The 19,395-nt window shown below is 44.4% G+C and overlaps 1 protein-coding gene across 1 annotated transcript in view; it reads right to left on the bottom strand.

Annotated features, from left to right (window-relative positions):
• Nucleotides 1-4,966, bottom strand: part of CCN4 (cellular communication network factor 4) — a 35,248-nt gene extending 30,282 nt beyond the window's left edge. Inside the window, exon 1 of the mRNA XM_063174449.1 lies at nt 4,703-4,966. Coding sequence (XP_063030519.1) covers nt 4,703-4,750 — 48 coding nt within the window. The 5' untranslated portion in view covers nt 4,751-4,966. The remainder of the gene's footprint in view (nt 1-4,702) is intronic.
• Nucleotides 4,967-19,395: the final 14,429 nt, after the last annotated feature.

The following is a 19,395-nucleotide window of genomic DNA, read 5'->3' as shown; positions in this document are numbered from 1 at the left end:
TCTGCTTCCTGGCCCACACCATGAGACACTGTCAGGTTCAATATTCAAATGTATCTTCAGCTGAAGCTGTGGGTGTCCAGCTTTGCCAGGCCACAGCTGCCAAGGTTCACATACATTTCTTGGGTTTGTGAACAGCTTCAGTTCCACTCATGCCTGAGAGCCAGGGCTGTCCAGACAGGAATGCTCCAGACCCCTCTGGGACACAGAGACATCCAAAAGGAGCAGTTCTCAGCAAGCTGAGCCTGGCAAAATGCTAGAGCAACTCTTCACATGCTAACATGGGAGTCCAGAGCTTCTGAAGAACAAATGTCCCATATGGGTATTGAGGACTTCTGAAATTTTTGACCACAGCACTTGGGGAAGGCAGGAGAAAGTAAACATGCATGAGTCCTTGAAAGGACAGACACACAGAATCATCAAATAAACCTCACTTTTTTGCTAAAATCCATACTTCTCACTTTTAACTAATGCCTCCTCCTGGAGAAGCCTCTCCTGAGGGCAGGAGTGCTGCAGTGTGGAATGGGGACAGGACCTGTCCCAGGGGACACAAACAGACACAGCTGTGAGGAGGGTGAGGAAACCAATCCCTGCCCACAGCCCTGTAGTGGTCAATGCTGGAAAAGATATTGTTTCACACTACCAATGCAAATTCAGACACTTCCAGGAGAAATTCTGAAATAAAATGCATCAGGCCCTACTTCCCTTGGCAGAAACTCTGTGTGTGTGTGTCTGTGTGTACTTAGGAAGCATCTTCATCAAAACCAGACCTGGGTGTGGGTCTCTGACCCACGTGAAGAACATTCAGTGCTACCTTCAGGACGTTGCCTTAGCAATGATTTCACTCTGCAATGGATGTGTGAGGGGGTCTGCCAAAAGAAAGCTCAGCTTTGGGAGGGCCCAGTGCACAATGCAGCCATGCCCATGGGAGGTGTGTCTGCCAGCTCCAAGCCTCAAGATGTTAAATTTCCAGAGCTGAATCTTCAGCTGCTATAACCAAAGCGATTTAATTGCTGACCACAATTTATGGAAGTGTAGGATAAGAGCCCTTCAGAGAAGTGTATCCAGTCTACCTCTGGTAACCAGATGTTGTTGAGCAAGAGGGAATAGTGGGGAGGTTAGAGGGACAAGGCACAGCAATTTTGAACCTCTGCTGCCTGAGATTATCTGTGCATCATTAGCCATGGTGCAAACCAGGAACATTCTGTCAAGAAGCACTTAACAGGTAAAGCTCAGCTCACCCTCCCTGGAGAGCCATGGGACTTTTGCAGGGAAGAATAAAGGTGTCGCTTTGTCTTTTATTTGTGTTTTTGTTTTGCTTTTTTGGTTTATGTTTATGTTTGGTGCAAATATGGTTTTTCCTGGAAGAGCCCAAATAAATTTTAAATTTTTTTCATGTTGCCAAATCCAAATATCTTAAAGATTAAATTCTTGGCTTTATATCTGTAAGATAAATCTCATAAAAGAAGGAAAAATAACACATTGTGGTTCTTAACACACAGCCTGAGGCAGCCCTGAGCCTGGGTCATTATCAGTTCCTATGCAGTGAAATAGGTGGCCACAAATGAGATGGTGCCAAATAAAACCATTTTTTGAGCATCTCTCTCCTCCTTCCCACACATCAAAGCCAAAAGCATTGTGTTTGTGGACCATGACTGCCATCACATCAGATAAATCAATACCTGCCTCCTAGCAGATGTGATGAAGAACAACTTGATTCTTTGCTTTCTTTCTCTATTTGAGAAGTCTGCAGGTTTGCATTCACCCTATTATTTTTATTTTAGATTATCAGATCCACACAACACCCATTCTTCCACTTCAAGTGTTTTAGAAACCTCCAATGCTGTTCTTCTTACCTAAGCTCCTTTGCTACTTTTCTACAAAGTGCAGAATAGTTTATTTAATTGCCTCCCTCGTTTAGGACATTTTGTCCTTTCTGAAGAAGTGGTCTCACACTTCTGACTCATCAGGACTGGAGACTGAAGATGCTGGCTCTGACTCCTCAATGTGCAACCCTGAAAGGAGCCAACACATCCAGTTTTAAAGTCCTTGCTGCAAAAATGAGTCAGGCACTGAGGAATCTCAGCCTGGTTGAAGGGACTTAGGCTCCCAAGGTCTCTGTCCCTGTATCTCTATTTAAAAAAAGAAAAAAAAACAAACACACAAAACCCCAAAACTTTAAAAAAAACCACAAAAAAACCCCAAAACAACAAGATATTTCAAGAAATCTTTCAAAACTTATGCCTAAAATTCCAGCAATGTTCATTTTTTTTTCTTCACAAGCCCATCACCTGTGCAGTTTTGCCCTAATAAAAACCCCTGTTGATAAAATTCCTTAAGAACTGAATAACTGCTTCAAACAGTACCAGGAGATGCAGAACCTGAGAGCTGCCTTCTTCCTATATTAGGCCTTTGAGACCTGCCTGACCTTCCTATATTATCTCCTCTGCCTTTCTCCCTGGAACAATATTATATCTAGTCCAGAGGGTCAATCCTTTCCCAGTGGAACATCTTTTTCTGCCCACAGTTCTTCCCATATGTGAAGAGTGACAAGCCTCCAGGGAGACCCCAGGGCTTTGCACAATGTGCACAGTGACCTGCCTGGTGCTGCCACTCCATGGAGGTCTCTACAGAGTCAGAAAGATCTTTATTACTGTTGTGATGATGCCAGCAAAGACAAAAAGCTACGGATGATGAGTTGGGGCAGTGTTGGAGCTTTACCAGGACTCCTCTGTTATGAGTCTCATGACTTATCTAAAATATCTCATTAGCAGGGTGGCCAGGCCAGCTAAATATTCACAATATCCCAAAATAATTGCAATATTCCTTGTTTCTTCATGCAGCACCCTTAAGAATTCTCTGCTCCCCAAAGTCCTGTCAATACTCCATAGGCCAATACTCCCTCCCAGGTGCTCTGCCCACCCGCTCTCACTGATTCATGCTGTTTACTTTTTTCATCCTTTTCCCCACTCCCCTGTATATGACAAACAGAAACCTGCTTTGCTCAGCCTACCAACCCCCATCACATCCCAGCTCAGGCATGGACAGGGTCCAGAGAAAGCCATTTCATTATTGGGGAGAAATTATCCCCACTCAGTGGTTTCCGAGCACAGCTTTCCAAGTTCCAACCCAAGGGTGTGTTCAGGAGGTGACAGCGTCCCCAAATGCCCCAAGGAGCAGCTTCACCTGCTCTGCTCAATGGAGAGCCTGAGCTGGAACTGTTGAGACCCAGGACACTTTTTAGGCTATTTTTTAAACTGTTTTGAACTCTTTTTAGATACTCTTTAGACCAAACATGCTGCCAGGAGCATCTGGATTACACTCACTTGCCTACCCCCTCAGCAAAAGCATGTGCCTGCATGTATTGACACATTCACAGAGATTTTCATTCCACAGCAGGTTTTTCACAAAAATCTTTGATACCAAGGGAACCCAGGACAACCCCTGCACAATTTACAAGGTTTGCACAGATCTCTTCTGGTGACAGTGTTTGGGGGGCAGGGGGCACCTCCCTCCTTTGATTTTTTCCCTGCTGAACAAAAATAAGCTGCGGTAAGAACCAGCTTCCCGCAGGAGCACAGGAGGTGCCGTTTGTTTGCCGTCGGCTTTGCGGTGTGTTTTATTTTACAGAAGCCGCCCTGTTATCAGCATCCACGCAGGCCTTATCTCTGTGCCATCTGCCGTCACCCAGGTGTGCTGCTCCCCTGGTTTAGAGTCTCGCTGCATCTCACAAGCCACCAGCCCCTGAAGCAGAGGGGATGCAAAATCCCCGGTGCAGAGCAGAGCAGGCGGTGTCACCCCGCTCCGGGCACAGGGATGCTCGGACACGTGTCTGAATCCGGGAACCCCACCCCGAGCTGGGGAGCCCAAAGGGGTCTCTGACATCCCGGGGACGGGAGGATAGAGTGGAACTCATTCCCGGGGTCTCTGAGGCTCCCCGAGCCCCGAGTGCAGCGCTGGGGATGGGGACCGGGATCGCTCACCGGGTCCCGCCGGACCCTCGGCTGCCTCAGCCGCTCCCAGCCCCGGCTCCCGCCCGGGAATTCCACCCGGGAAAGGCACAGCAAAACTCCGGCACCTTTGGGAAACGAGCGCTTCCCTGGACCGGCTTTCCCAAAGGGGAGGGGGAGGAAAGCGGCTCCAAGAGATCGGGAAGGGATCGAGGATCAAACCCTGCTCCCGGGGCAGCGGCGGCAGCGGCTCCACCTGCGGGAGCGGCCGCGGCACCTCCGGGACCCCATCCCGGTCCCGATCCCGGTCCCGATCCCCATCCCGGCCCCGTCACGGCTTCACCCGGCCCCGGTACCGGCACCGGGGCTGCCTCGGTCCCGGCGCTCCTGGGCACCCGTGGGGAACCTGCCCTGTCCCCTCCACACCGGTCCTGACCAGCCTCGGCCGCGCTGCTGAGGGGAATCTCCTCATCCTTCTTCTGCTCCATGGCATAAATAGTGGCAATACACAATAAAAAACCCGACAGTTTTCTGTGCTGATCCACCTGGATGCTGAGAAGAGTTCAACTCTGAGACACTTCTGCATCCTATCCTATCCTTTCCTTTCCCTTTTCCCTTTTTCCTCAGCTCACCTTTCCCTCCCTGCTCTCACACCTCCCCAGATCTCTGCAGCACCCTCGGCTCTCCCAGCCCACCCTGCCTCCAACCCCGGTGTGTTTGCAGAGACAGCTCTCCCCGGCAGTTTCCAAACTCACCTGCAAAATGCTGCTTGCTGCTAGAATCCAGGGCAAAAGCCACCTCATCCCTGGAAGCCGGGATTAAATACATTTGATTGAACACAGCTTTAGAGCCGTTTTGAACAAAAACACCACTTTGGGGAACGCAGAGCAATCCTGAACCGGCAACCCAGCCTAGGCACTCTGCCTTTTTCTCTTGGCTCTTTGGGGATTTTATTAAAGACAGACCTGACGTCACGGTGAAGGACAAGCCCTGCATTTTTCCTCTGGAGAAACTTTTCCTGCCTTCACTTCTTCATTTTTGTGCGCGGTGTTGTCCCACCTCCTGCATTTCAGAGCATCGCCGTGAGCCAAAGGGCTCTTAAAGGGGCAGCGGCAGCGCCGGGTCCATCCAGCCCGCTGCGATTTTAGCTCAGCTCCAAAGGGCTCAGAGCTCATCCCTCACCCTGCTGAAGGCGTTCGGACTCTGGCAATGTGGCTGGTACAGCGAGGAACGTTTGATCTGGCTTTACTGGTTACAATCAATGACATGACACGTGTACAATTATTCACAGATGTTTGATGTGTTTGATTTTTTTTTTAAAAGAGTGACTTAATTTGAAGAGCTAAAGGACGTTTGTCCTGCACACCCTGTGGGAAGCAGTCTGACAACTCCTTTGGGACTCCTCTCTTTACAGAGCAACCCCAGATCACACAGTCCCCTGCCATGCCTCACATCCCCTCCACGATTTCAGTGTTTAGGAGGGTGCATCAGCCCTATTACACTTCTGTCCTGTGCCAGCAGTGGGCGTCACAAATGTTGTCCAGGTACATGGGAGTGCAAACCCCACCCTGAACCCAAACCTCACCCCAAACTCTCTGATCACCTGTATCCCTGCAAACATATGCCCTGATTTTAGCTGAGAAAAAAGTCCGATGTATTTTTTGCCCTTTTACTTAGGAACAGGTATAGGCTTTCCCCCAACCATTCTTAATCTGAATTTGAGAGAATTTGAAGTCTCTTCCATCCTTAAACTAAAATAGAATATTATAAGGAAAATGAGTGCTAGAAAAGGGAAGGAAAACCTTGTTAAACAGCTTCACAGGTCTTAGATGCAAGAGTTTGTTCATGGGCTAAAATAAGTGTCAAGCTAAATTTAAAAGTAGGCAAACCTCTCTTCTTGAGGCTGGGCAGTGATGGGTGGGTGAATCACTCTGATGGCCAAACTAGAACTGAGATGTTTCCTTAACTTCTGCTCTGCTTTAGTTACCAGCTGGAACTCAGCTGTGCCAGGTTGGGTTGGGATGAGCCACTCCCAGCCCCTCACCCTAAGCAGCCATCCAAACTAAGAGGGACGTGGAGCTGTTGGAGTGAGTCCAGAGGAATCACTTAGGTGATCAGAGGAATGGGATACCTTTCCTGTGAGGAAGGGCTGAGAGAGTTGGAATTGTTCCACCTGGAAAAGACACCAAGAAGACCTTATAGCACCTTCCAGTATGTAAAGGGGCTCCAAGAGAGCAGGGGAGGGTCCTTTGGCCTTCAAGTAGGGACTGGATAAGCAAAAAGTTCTTTATGCTGAAAAAGGCTAGATTTAGATTAGATATTAGGAAGAAATCCTTCCCTGTGAGAATCATGAGAGACTGGAACAAGTTCTCCTGAAAAACTGTGAATTCCTCATCCATTGAAGTGTTCAAGACCAAGGGCTCTGATCTTGGATGGGGCTCTGAGCAACCTGGTCTGGTGGAAGATGTCCCTGCCTGCAGAAGGGGGGGTTGGAACTAGCTGATCTTTAAATTCCCTTTGTACCCAAACTATTCTGTGGCTCTCTCCCAGCCCTGCTGGCTGTCTGGCGCTATGTGGGGTTTGCTCTGCAGATTTGGCACACTGAATGCTCAAGGCTGGGGCTGACAGTGAGTGGGGTGAGGAGGGTGAGAAATCTGCTCCAGTGACTCCTGGTCACACAGCAGCTTCTGCCCATCCATGCTGTGGGATGTGGCATGGGCAGAGTAAAGGTTTCACACCAGCTGGGCCAAAGGGCTCTAAAAGATAGGTTTGTTTGTCTGGACAGACAGCTGCTCTGGGAGATGATTCAAACAGAATTAAATCAATCTGAAGGAAGTTCCACGAGCTGTCTTCCTCCTCCAGCACCTTCACCCCTGCCACAGCCCCTTCCTAGGACTCACAACCCTGAAGAGCAGGATCAGGATTATGTTTTCTGTCAGGTTCCTCCAGAACTATGTCTATTCTCCCTTCTCTACATCCTCCCCATTTTTCCTCACTTCCTCCTGTGTTTGTTCATTCCAGCTTTTTCTATTTCAATATTTCTCTCACCCTGCTGTCGCCAGCACATCCTTCCTTGTGCGCTCTTGATATTCTGCAGCACAAACCCTGCAATCTTGGTGTCACCCAGGTGGTGTTCACTGCATGTGGACACTACTGAGTGCCAGACTTTGGGGTCCAAACCTCTAATACTCTCTGAAGTGAAAGTAGCATTTTGAGAGTTCAATTCCTCTGACCTAGGTGAAAAGGCCTCTTTAAAAAAAAAAAAAAAAAAAAAAAAAAAAAAAAAGTGAAACTATTTGGGTTAGTCTAGGGTAAAAGGCTCAGATGTAAATCTGATAGATAATATTTCATACAGATTGTGATTGCTGGCTTGGAGATAAAGGAGCCACGATAGCAGGTCTGGCAAAAATAACTTTCCAAATGAAGGAGGAGCAAAAGTTCAAAGCTCATGTGGTATCAGACTACAACATCAAGGGAAAGAGCACTTTAGAAATGACATAAACATGGCACTGTGTTGGTTTGGGTTTTTTCCCAAAAAACATTTGGTTATCTCCCACTCTTTGACTATTTCCCCAGCGTATTTCATTGCCTCAGTGAATTCCTTAGCAAATGCTGTGGTTGAGTGTGTCAGCAAGGATGAAGTCACTGAGATGTGGACATCTGCTGCTTGAAGCTCCACAGCCCACCTCAGCTGGCTCGGAGAGTTTGTCATGTGATGACAAAGCATTCACTCTGGCTTGGCTTGGATGAGACAGGGCTCAAGGACTGGCCCTGCAGCCCCAGGGACACCCAGGTGCCTGAGCAGCCTTCTGGTGGTGATTCCTGAGTGGGTATGGCACACTGGGGCACAGTGACAGTGTTCACAGGGGTCTTAGGATGAGGGAAGAGATGAGGATCTGACTCCATGTTTCAGAAGGCTTGATTTATTGTTTTATGTTATATATTGCATGAAAACTATACTAAAAGAATAGAAGAAAGGATTTAATCAGAAGGCTAGCTAAGAACAGAATAGGAAAGAATGATAACAAAAGCTTGTGTGTCGGACAGAGAGCTCAAGCCAGCTCACTGTGATTGGCCATTAATTAAAAACAACCAACATGGGCCAATCACAGATCCACCTGTTGCATTCCACAGCAGCAGATAACCATTGTTTACATTTTGTTCCTGAGGCCTCTCAGCTTCTCAGGAGGAAAAATCCTAAGGAAAGGATTTTTCATAAAAGATGTCTGTGACAGAGCACTTGCAGGTGTGCCTGGGTGTAATGTAATTTCATTAAATCCCAAATGACAGGGACATTTTGGCTCTTGTTGAGCTCTTTGACTGCAGCAGCCCAAACCTGGGCTTCTATGAGGTCTCAGGTCCCTCAAAGGATGAGAGTGCTAAGAGATCACTGCAGTCCTGTGTCACCCTGGCTTGATCCTGGGGAGTCTTGTACTGATCCCAGTAAATGAAGCCTCTAAAGACACTTCTCTGTCTAATTCAAAGACTTCAATTTAAGATCTTCAAATGATGGAAAATCCACTTCATGTTTTGATGAGTTCAGTTACATTCACTATTAAACATTTGTGCCATATTTCAGTCTGAGTTTGCTGGTTTCATCTTTCTGCCAATGTCTGCTTGGCTGATGAGAATTGAGCACTTTCTTCCAGCATATAAATATGCAAAGGTTCCATAAATCACTGCTGACTCTTCCCTTTAATAAAACAAGGAAGCCACATTGCTTTTAATTCTCAGTGTCAAATTGTTTTTTGGGAACTTGAATATAATAGTTTAATGGCTTTTACCTCTTTACCTTTCCACGGACATTACATATGCACATGGCACTATCCATCACTCTACAGCCATCCTCAGTGAGCAGGCAACAGGCAGCATGTCCCAGTTCCAGCTAGCTCTGATTCTCTCAGGCTGGTGCTTTAATATCACTTCTTCTTCAATACACCCCTTATGTCTCTCAGCCACATAAACAGGTTTCTCAACTTGACTTCATTTTACAGTCTTAGAACAAATAAACTGGGAAATAGATTGATTTATTTTATACTGCTTGATTTGTCTGACACTTTTACTGAAGGCTATAGCCAGCCAAAGAATACAGGGACTACTAAGAACAGAAAGAGAGCTCAGGGAGGATGGGTGCTGTTTCCTCTTGTAAATGCATGGCGAGAATATCTCCTTGTCTGTAGCTGATTTCCTTCATAAATAGGTGAGATCAGAGTCTACCTACATGTCCAAGGGGGAAAAAAAACCATCTTGGACTTTCCTGACTCATTAAAGGTAAAGGCTGCGTCATGGATCTGACTTTTAAATTATCCAAATTACTGGCTGTGTTAGTTTCCTACCAGGATGCTTTTACTTCTGCTTTTCTCTGTGATGGACGTGACATCCCTTTCAATCACCAGAAAGGCTGGGATTCAGGAAGCACAAACTGGGATGGAAAGGGAAGTGGAGAAATCAAACTGTACCATCAATTATTGTTGGGTTTTTTTGACACTGATTAGGAGATAGGAAGGAGAGTTACATCAGCCTAGGCCTTTGAAATATGAAAGCTTTACAAACCAGAGCATGTAACCATCTGTTTTAGCTGAGTCCTGATAACATCAAGAATCTGAGCACTCATCCAGCCCCACTTCAGCACAAGTGAATATCTCATTTTCAGAGAATGCTGGCCTTTGCAGATAAGACCTGGCACCTGAGTGAAAGAAGCTGCAATACAGCAGGAAAACTCACTCTTTTGCTGTCTAAAGAGTCTTTCCAAAGAAGAAGATGGGCAGGAATCACACTGGATTCAGAGCCAAGAGCTCCTTTGCTGCTGTTCAGCCTCGTGTCCCCCTGATACAGTGATGCAGAAGGTTCCAGGGCCTAAGGGAATAAACCCAGCACTGAATTCCCTCAGTCCTTTAGGAAATGCCAGATGAAGGGATTTACCTTGGAATGTTACTCAGCCCAGGTTTCCATTGCTGAGTGTGCCTGCACCATGCTGTGTGTGGATTGAACTCCTTGTGCCAGAATATTTGTGGGGCTGATCACACACCCAGCTGCTAAACAGAAAATCAGCTGGTCCAGGTAAACCAGCCTGACTGTCAGCACTCCAGGACCAGCTGGTCATTTCTCCAAAGAGCTGGTGTAAATCAGCTCCACTGAGTTAGGTGAGGCAGCAGCCAAGTCTGAAAAATGGAACATTCAATATTTAATTCATTCATGCAGCCAAAATAATTTATTCCCACCATTTAAGCAGGACTGCTGCCTTTGAGGAGACATGACTGTGGTTTCATTCCCCATAAATAAAGTCAGATTTATTAGGACAGGTCTTCAGCTGGTGTCAATCTGTGTGACTCCTTTGATTTCAGCAGCACTAATCTGGCTGACAGCACCCGAGCTGTGCAAAAATGAACAGGCACCAATGGCAATAGCTAAGAAACAAGTCATTAAAATACTGTAGTTTGCCATATAAAAGATTATATAACTTTATATCAATTTTCAAATCTGTGTTATATTAGATTTTCAGTTACTGATGACAGCAACATTATATTTTCTTCATTGCCCTCAATAGCCTCACTACTGTGTTCATCCATTCATAAATTCTCATCACTTCCTGATGGACATTATGTGGGCAAAACACACACTCTGATGGTTTTGAACCACCACCAGGCATTTGTAACAACAACAGCAGTACCCTAGGGTATCCAGTGTTTTTCCTGAATAATTGTCTGTCTTAATATCTGCATTTAAATCCCCAATTACTTAATCAAAGCTTTCAAATGGAAATTTGAATAAAAAATAATAACAATAATTTTTAAAAATCAAACACAAAACCATCACATAAGTAAGATACCAAGCTCTAAAAATAATTAATGACCAAAATGAACAGGCCATAAAGAATGAGGAAACTGCCAGAAACACAAACAAACTCCTAATAATTTCTTCCTGTAGAAAAGTAGTCTTCGGGAAAGAAATATTTACATAATGTTTACTGACCATTAAAAGAAGCTGGCTTAATAATACATATTGAGTCTGAGCCTCAGCTGGTTTAAGTATGAAGTGCTTGGAGTTGCATTGATTTGTGGCATTCATGGGTGCAATGCATTATTCATAAATATTAGTTCGACTATTTGAACAAATGCAGAAGGTGCAGGGGAGGAATTAATCTTTGGGCTTGCCTCCTGCAGATGCTTTTCTTGATGCCCATTAAAAGAGAGGAAAATATATTGGCTAAAAAGCTATGAAAGCATAAAGAGTCCTAACAAAAACATTCCTGAAATTCAGGAATATTGTGCCATTCCTGAAATGGCACAGCTTGCTCCCTTTGTAGGTTTGTCAGCTTCATTATCATGGTCTCCTGGACAAGCAATTTTGTTACATGCTCCAGAAAATGATGTCACCCACTGCAGATAATGTCCACATGCTGACAATTCTATTCTCTAGATCAGTGACCACAGAACTGCAAAATTACACATTAATCTGGCCCTTTTTTATTTCTACTAGTGCTGCAATATTCTGCAGTCTCTGGGATGGAGTTGGCTACACGAGGAGGGAAATCTCCTCTGTTCTCCTGGAAATTCAGTTCTAGGGAAGAATAGATTTTGAACTTTTCACTCACACACTGAGGCTTCCCAGCACTGTAGATATGTCTGTGCATTTCCAAGACTCGGTTAGATTACACATATATTTCATTGAGGGAAATACCAATCAAACAAGCCCATGAAATTGCCTTAAATGTACAAGAAATAAATGAAGTCTATAAAACAGAACTATCTCCTGTCTGAGATTGCCTTGTTTTTTGTTGGAAACCAGGTCTGCTCTTCCAGCCCAAGTGTTGTTTTTAAAATTTTTTTTTCATAAATCAGACAAATCATACTATTTTCTTATTAAAGGAAATAATAATGAAACCTTGTGAGACGTTTAGAAAAGTTATGAATAAATTCCCAAGAGATCAAACCTGCTTGAAACATGAAATATTTGAGGACCAAATATTTTTCCTCCATAGCCCAAGTATCCAAATTCTGCATTCTAACTTTGGTAACTTTTTATTCAAAGTTTCCTGTGGCATTTGGTTAGTAAATGTTTTCCTTTCAACAGAGCTACTTTCAGTCTGTGTTTCCTGGGGAAATGGAGCTTATGCAATCACTTTGAGCGTGTTCATGTCTGTCTGTCTGTGTGCCTTTGCAGTCATTTTTGAGCCTTTTGGGCAAAACCAAGCCAAATTATGTCAGAAAGATGGGTATCTCACTTGATGATGCCATCTCTCCACTTTGTGTGTGAGAGGAGGCGCAGAGGGAGATAAGAGAGGCCACTGGAGTGTGACACTTTTGGGAAAAGTGAGCTGTTTGTTCACACACCATTAGAGCCAGAGAAGCCACACAGCTGAGACCTGTCAGTCGGCAGGAAAACACCTTCAGCTGCAGTTTGCAGTCAGCCTCCAGACACAAATCTGTGGGGAAAGTGGCTGCTATTGATGTAATGCTCACAAAAACACTGCTACTTTAGGCACACATGGCCCACGTGCTCTCAGGTTCTCATATTTTTATTTTTTATTTCTTGCAAGCAGAACTCTACACTTCCTCTTCTCCCAGTTCATGCCAATATTTGTTCTTAATTTGATCTTGGTTATAAAAGCAAAAGAGTTGAAAACAAAGGTATCCATTTTCACACTACTAACTTAGGAAGTAAAATATTAAGTCCATTCCCAATTCCTGCCTGGATGCTTTCAAAGTGCAAAGATACAGCCACTTTCCAGTAGATATAGAGTGATTCTGTCTCAAGAAGATGAATAAATTGAGGGTCTGATGATGTGAGCTCTTTTAGACCTCTTCTCAGCAGAAGGAGGTCTAAAAGGAGAGCATTCAGAATATTCACATTTTTATTACCATTGATAATTGTATTTGAAGCATTAAAAAAATATTACAGTGAAGATAATAAACTACTTTTCCATGCCCTGGAAGGTGTTCATCACAATAGCTAGCATTCAATGTCATTTTTACAAAATTGGGAGCATTATGTCTTTGTCTCTTAATTTTATTTGGATACTGTTGCCAACACAACAAACCCAAGGCAAAGAAAGGAACCAGAGCACAAGATGTATCACACCTGGGGTGCCAGGGCAGAATCACTGCCCTGAGCTCTGATCTTTGTGATCAGTTCTACTTCTTTCCATCCCTGCCTAGTGTGATAAAACTTTCCACCTTCTCCTGGTCTGAGAGCATCACACACAGTGATCGCTGTTTCCCCCTGGACTTATTTTTCCTTCCTCTTCTCTTATCACCCTTTTGGAGCAGAAGACATGATATAGACTTGTATTCAGCCTGAAGAAAGGGAGGAAGGAGAAGGAGAAGATCAGGCTGCATCGAAGCACTGACCCCACATGCTCAGGGGAAATGTTGGTGCAGTTACGTCTGCCTTGATCCAGCAAATGTTTTTCTTCTTCATCAATTGAACTCATGATCTCCTGGGTTCTGGGAATACTTCTTTCCCTTTAATATGACTTTGGTCCATCTCCCTTTAATCACACCTGAAGTTTTTGAGTCCCTGAGGAACAGCTGTGCTGAAAATATTCAGTCAGGACAGGCTTCCAAAAGAAATTTGGACAAGGAAGATATATTTTGGGGCACTGTGTGAGACCTCATAGGGGATCCACCACATTGTGTTTCTTAGGCTGCATTTGTTATCCCTGGGTTTAAGCACCAGAAAAATATCCAGAGGGAAAAGCCTGTAGTTCAAATGAGGAAAAACTGTGGCCAGCATGGTGTCTGGTGTTTGTCTGTTTGATTTTTTGTTTTTCCCCAAGAAAATCACTCTTTTCTTTGCACAGTGGGGACTGTTGACTTCATCTTTTGTCACCTTCCAAAGGAAACTCAGAAAGAAAAATATCTGACCCATCTGATGCTTAAAGCCATTGCTGAGATTACAGGTAAGGTGACCACGTCAGGAGAGCTTTCATCTGTTAAAAACCTCTTGGCATTATTTATTCACCATGTGCTGGGTCAGGGCTCTTGAAATATGCCCAGGGAAAGTATCCACGTGGGTGGTGGAGAGGCCTGGTCTCCATCAGGGTACCAGAGATGGAGCACAGCTCCTGGCAAGAACCTCCTCAGGTGGGAGCCATCACAAGCTCTCTCCTGCCTCAGGACTGCAGGTTTTTTGGACCAGGGAAGGATATGGGCTGAGAGCAGGGCCAAGGTCCTCAGCCTTGAGTGAGCTGACTGCAGAGATGAAGAGGAAAAATGGGATGCAGCTCCATGCCTGCTGTTCTCCTCAATGTCTTTATGAAATAATTCCTTCATAGGATCTCCATGGGATCTTTTATTTTCAAACCTGGATTTGCATCATCAGCGGTGCAGCCCTCATGTGCTGCTGTTCAAGGCAGATTTTGCAAGACCCCAGCCTACATTCCAAAGCCCCCCTCCAGCTTTTCCTCCAGGACAAGGGGGCAGCACAGATAACCGCTGCTGAAGATAGCCATGGACACTACAGGATGGAATCTGGATTAGCTTTCCAATTCACTTGAGCAAATTTCATGTGAAATATTAGCAAAAGCCTTCCTACAGTCAAGGTGAAATCACACCACAGCAACTTCATCTTCTTTTACAGTATATACTCTGTCTCCCATACCTTCAAGATCTGTCAAGTTTGGTGTTCTTTTAATCATGATTTGACTTTCAGAGTGTTCCAAAATGGTCTGCTTCACTTGTTTCAATATTTTTTCTAGGTGTTGACAGTATGCAGATTGGCTGATAATTCCCTAGCTCTTCCCTTTCCTTCAGAACATCAGACCCAAATCTGCCCTTTTCTCTCCCTCCTAGGTCTCACATATCCTTCAAGACAGTGGCTATCCAGTTTTGAAATTTGAACCAAAACAAAAAATCTGTGTTTTTGATGAAACCCCTTAGCTGCCTTCTGCCTGCTGGCAGCTGGATTACTCCTCTCCCCTCCCTGGTATTACCATGTTATAGGCTCGCTGCAGTTTTAGTGAAGGCTGAAAGGTGAAAGGCATTGACCACTTCAGCCCTCCAGGCAGTATCAGCTTTTCTTCCTCACTATGTGAAGGACTAGCTTCTTCCTTCATATTCCTCCTTCTGAAATATTAGTAGGAAGCTCTTTGCTATCTTGCACATCCCTTGCAAGTTGTGTTTAATTTTGTGCTTTGGCCTTTATGATTTTGTCCCTATATGCTCCAGCCATTCTTTCATAGGCATCTTCACTAAACTGACCCAGCTTCCACTTCTTGCATGTCCTCATAGAGCATTTGCCTGATGCCTGGAATTGCCAGTCCATACCAGGGTAGGCTGTGATTCACCTCCAAGCTGGAGACTGGGGGAAACCAGGATCCTCTACACAATCATTTCCACCAGGATGAGGTTGCTCAGAAGAAATATTTTGGGATCATCTCTTCTGCAAGCAGAGAAACCTCAGTATTGCACTGGATTGGGAAGCAGGTGCCTAAGAAAGAGTTGTGCCATTAAATGGCAGAAAGTGTCAACCCTCTGTATTCAATTATTGATGTCTCTTTTTTACACTTTCCTTGGAAACTGAGGCATGGGAATTTTGAAGAGAAATAGGATATTTAGTGGTTTCAGTGGTTTCAAATTCACATCCCTCTCCCATGTTTTCTCAAAATTTTGCTCCTTTGCTCAGAATGGTGACACATCCTCACTAACAAGCCCAAATCTGGCATTTCTTCTGTCCCCTCCCCTGGGAGATGCAAGTACTTGCTGAGGAATAGCTGTTTCCATTGTGCCGTCCTGTGGAGGACCGTGGTGAAGAAAGTGCTGGAGTAAATTATCTGTTGTTTGAGTTATTGTCATGAATGCTAAAACACATGTCTCTTATGCATGAACTTTTCATGATCTTGGGCTGCAGGCTGGCAGGATAATCAAATATTATTACAGCATGGAACAAGGAGTTGTAATGGGCATATAAATCCCAAATCTAGGTCCCAATGATATAGTTTTTTCCACAGCTTATCCCTTAAACCACACACGTGCTAGTTCTTGCACATCCAGCAGCATTTTCTGTACCAATTCTTAGCTGGAAGTGAGACTTTTGGCAAATTATGTGGAAAACTCCATAAAATGTATACTCCTGCTTCCTCAGCTAATGCTAAGCTCAGTGTCCTTCAGTGTGCTCGAGGTCTCTGGAAGGTTCTTGGGCATGATTCTGTTGCCTTGTCCCAGATGGGAATGTCTATTCCTACACCTACCATTAGCATGCCCTGGGCTTTGCAGGAGGAAATGCATCAAAGCCCTTTGCAGTGCCCCAGGGACACGGAGCAGCTGTAAAGCAAGCTAAAGCAGTTAATTGCTCTGCTTCCCCAGAGCAGCATAAAGGAGCTGGAGCTCCCTGGAGAATCCAGCATTTAGAGAGCAGTTTCTGCTGTATGAAAGGCACAACTCAAAATCATAGGCATAATGCTCAAGGGGATTTTGGATCACACAGTCCAACTTTTCCCATTGGGGTGGGCTCAAGGTGAGAGGCAGGTTACAGCTGATGGTGCTTGCTTGCTTACACCTTTTTATGAACTGGAGGTGTTTATACAATGTGTGTCTGGAGGCAGCTTTGTCCCTGCCCATGCAGAGTGGCCAAGCTCTCAGAAGTTTGCACACCAAATCCTCAGCTGCTCTTTCTGTTTGCTGCGCTGTTCTCATACCTAATGTGGAGCGTCTGACAGGAACCAGCACTGGACACAGCAGCAGAACTCTCTTCTTCCAGCATCCCCTGGCACTTGAACCTGGATTCAGATTTGTCACTGTGTGGGGGACTGTGACCCTGTGACCCTGAATTTGGGATCCAGGCCAAGCCTTTCTCCAGCTGCACTGCTGGCAGTGCTGCCCCATTGAGAGCTGCCTTTCCAGCGAGCTTGAGTACATGAGCTGAATATCCCTGACATTCTGCACATGCTGATCTGAGGTCAACTCTACATTATGTGACTGCCACATTCTCTTGTTGTAAGCAGGGGAAAAAAAGGACTTTTTGTATAAATGACTCTCATCTTTAGCAATTCCTTGCAGTATTTGCTTGCACTCACCCTACTAATCATGAGGTTAAGAAAATACACATGAAAGATGTGGTAATGACTTGAAACCCAGCACAAGCAGTTAGAAATTGCACTGTTTTAGGAAATATTGTCATTATCTTATAAATACAGCATATCTGCATAGTCTCTGTCTTAGCACATATGGACCACAGAAAAGAAATTATATTTCATCATCACATTACCATGTGCAGTTGGCCAGAATTCTGGGAGCTGTTCCTTAACTCCAATGTCAGATAAGAGCAAAAAGGGGAAAAAAGCAAATGACAGGTAGAGCTGCATCAAAATAGAATGCTCAATTTTTTAGAATAATTTTTCATCTGAGATAGTTTTACAGTGGTAGAGATATAAACCCATCTTCCCCCAGTTTGGACAAAGTTTCTATGGAATGAAGTTCTTTGCATGCAGTTTATTCATGTGTTGAAGTAATTTGCTTGGCTGTATCCTAAAATAACAGAGACATCAATTTTCCTTTACCATATGAAATAAGAGTAATTGCCAGACAGGCCAGAGCAATGCATTCAGTTTGGCCCTTTATGGTACTCATATCAAACCCTCAGCAACAGGGAAGATGTGTAGGACAAATAAAAGTGTGTTCATGACATCTGCCATGGTAGGAGGCTCACCTGAGCTGTCTGCTCTGCACTCACAGCCCCTTGAGCCAGGGGAGCTCATGGGCTAGGTTTTCCACCCACAGACAGGTGTGTACTGCTGAAAGTGTGTCACATTCATATTTTCTGAAAAATCCCTTCACCCAGGATTCTTCTCCTGGGAAGCTGAGAAGCCTCAGAGAAAAAGGAAAACAAATTCTTATCTCATTTGCCTCTTCTGTGTTTTGCTCACATGTGGATTGTGTTTGGAGATTGTTTACCAACAGGTGGTTGTTTTGTTGGTTTTGTGTGAATTGTTTTGACTCTCTGGCCAACCAGGGCCAAGCTGTGTCAGACTCTGGAAGGAGTCACGAGTTTTTTATTATTACCCTGTTAACCTTCTGTAAGTATCCTTTCTGTATTCTTTAGCATAGTTTAGTATAGCATTCTTTAATATAATATATTATCATAAAATAATAAATTAGCTGAGAACATGGAGTCAGATTCATCCTTCCTTCCTGCCACGGGGCACCCCACAAATACAATAAACATGAACCATTCCCTCAGCCTCACATTACTGCTTGGCTGTTCATGGAACCACAGTCACAGAATCACAGAATGGTTTGGGTTGGAAGGCACCTCAGAGATCATCAATTCCTCTGCTATGGGCAGGGACATCTTCCACTGGACCACGTGGCTCAAAGTTTGACCACACGGGGAACCTGGATTGGTTTGGGCACATAGAGAGATGTGCACTCTTTGATCTCAGAACCACTCACTGACTTCTGTAGGAATCTGCAGAAGTCCTCCTTCCACCATGGAACTGAATGGTTTGGGGATTTGAATTTGTTTGTTTGTTTGATTTTTGTTTCCATGAGGAAATTTGCTAGGTGGTGGAAATGACTCATTGATGGATATGCAATGCCAGATACGTACATGGGAATCTGAGCTACCGGCCGGGTTGGACATGCTTTGATTTCTATCAATAAATGAAGAAAAATAGGTCAAAAAGAACAGAGACAATGTGGAGAACTCATATATCCTGCTTCATAATCCTTTGTTAAAAACCAAGATATGCCTATGATACACATATGAATGAAGTGGGCTCTGAAATCTCTGTACAGTAATATATGGATATATATTATGCATTACCTGCTCAGAGCAGGGACATTTTTACAGGATTTAAGACCACCTTTCTGTGAATTTTAAGTCACAGAATATCACTCAGTAGCCTGCAATCAGATCATGCTAAAAGATTACCTTGAAAAGCCTCCAGCCATATCTGGAAACAGCGGGAGACTGAGCAGCCACCACTACTCCTGCTGACTTATTTCAGCAATCCCATCAGTCTGCCTTTGCTGAGACTGGATGATCTTACCTCGACCGTAGGCTTGTCTCATGTTTACTGATAGTTTTGTATTCTGCACTGATAATTTTTGTATTCTCTTGGTGTTTTCTCCATGCCTCCAAGAAGCATCTCATTCTTCTTACCTAGTAACTTACAGAAGCCAAATTTTTTAATAGTTTGCTTATTTCACTGTGAGATATTTTCTTGCTGCCCTATTCCTTTGGTTTTTTTGTTTTTGTTTTTTTTTTTAATGGCTTTTCTCAGGTTCTGTGTAATTTTTCAGCATCCCTTTAAAAACAGAGCTATCAGGCCAAGGTGTGGTACTCCACTACACACTGCTGCTACAAAACCAGGTAGAAATCACATCCCTTCTCTTACTCACTTTTCTCCCCTCTGTAAGTCTGATGACCACATCAATGTCATTTCCCCCAGCATCATTCTTAAGGTTCAAATTAATCTGTGCATCCAGTACCATCTTTAGGTCTGCTT

This window comes from Melospiza melodia, chromosome 1, assembly GCF_035770615.1.
Source record: "Melospiza melodia melodia isolate bMelMel2 chromosome 1, bMelMel2.pri, whole genome shotgun sequence".
NCBI classification, from domain to species: Eukaryota; Metazoa; Chordata; class Aves; order Passeriformes; family Passerellidae; genus Melospiza; species Melospiza melodia.
Note: the sequence above shows the minus strand (reverse complement) of the source record. Positions and strands in the feature narration are given on the sequence as shown.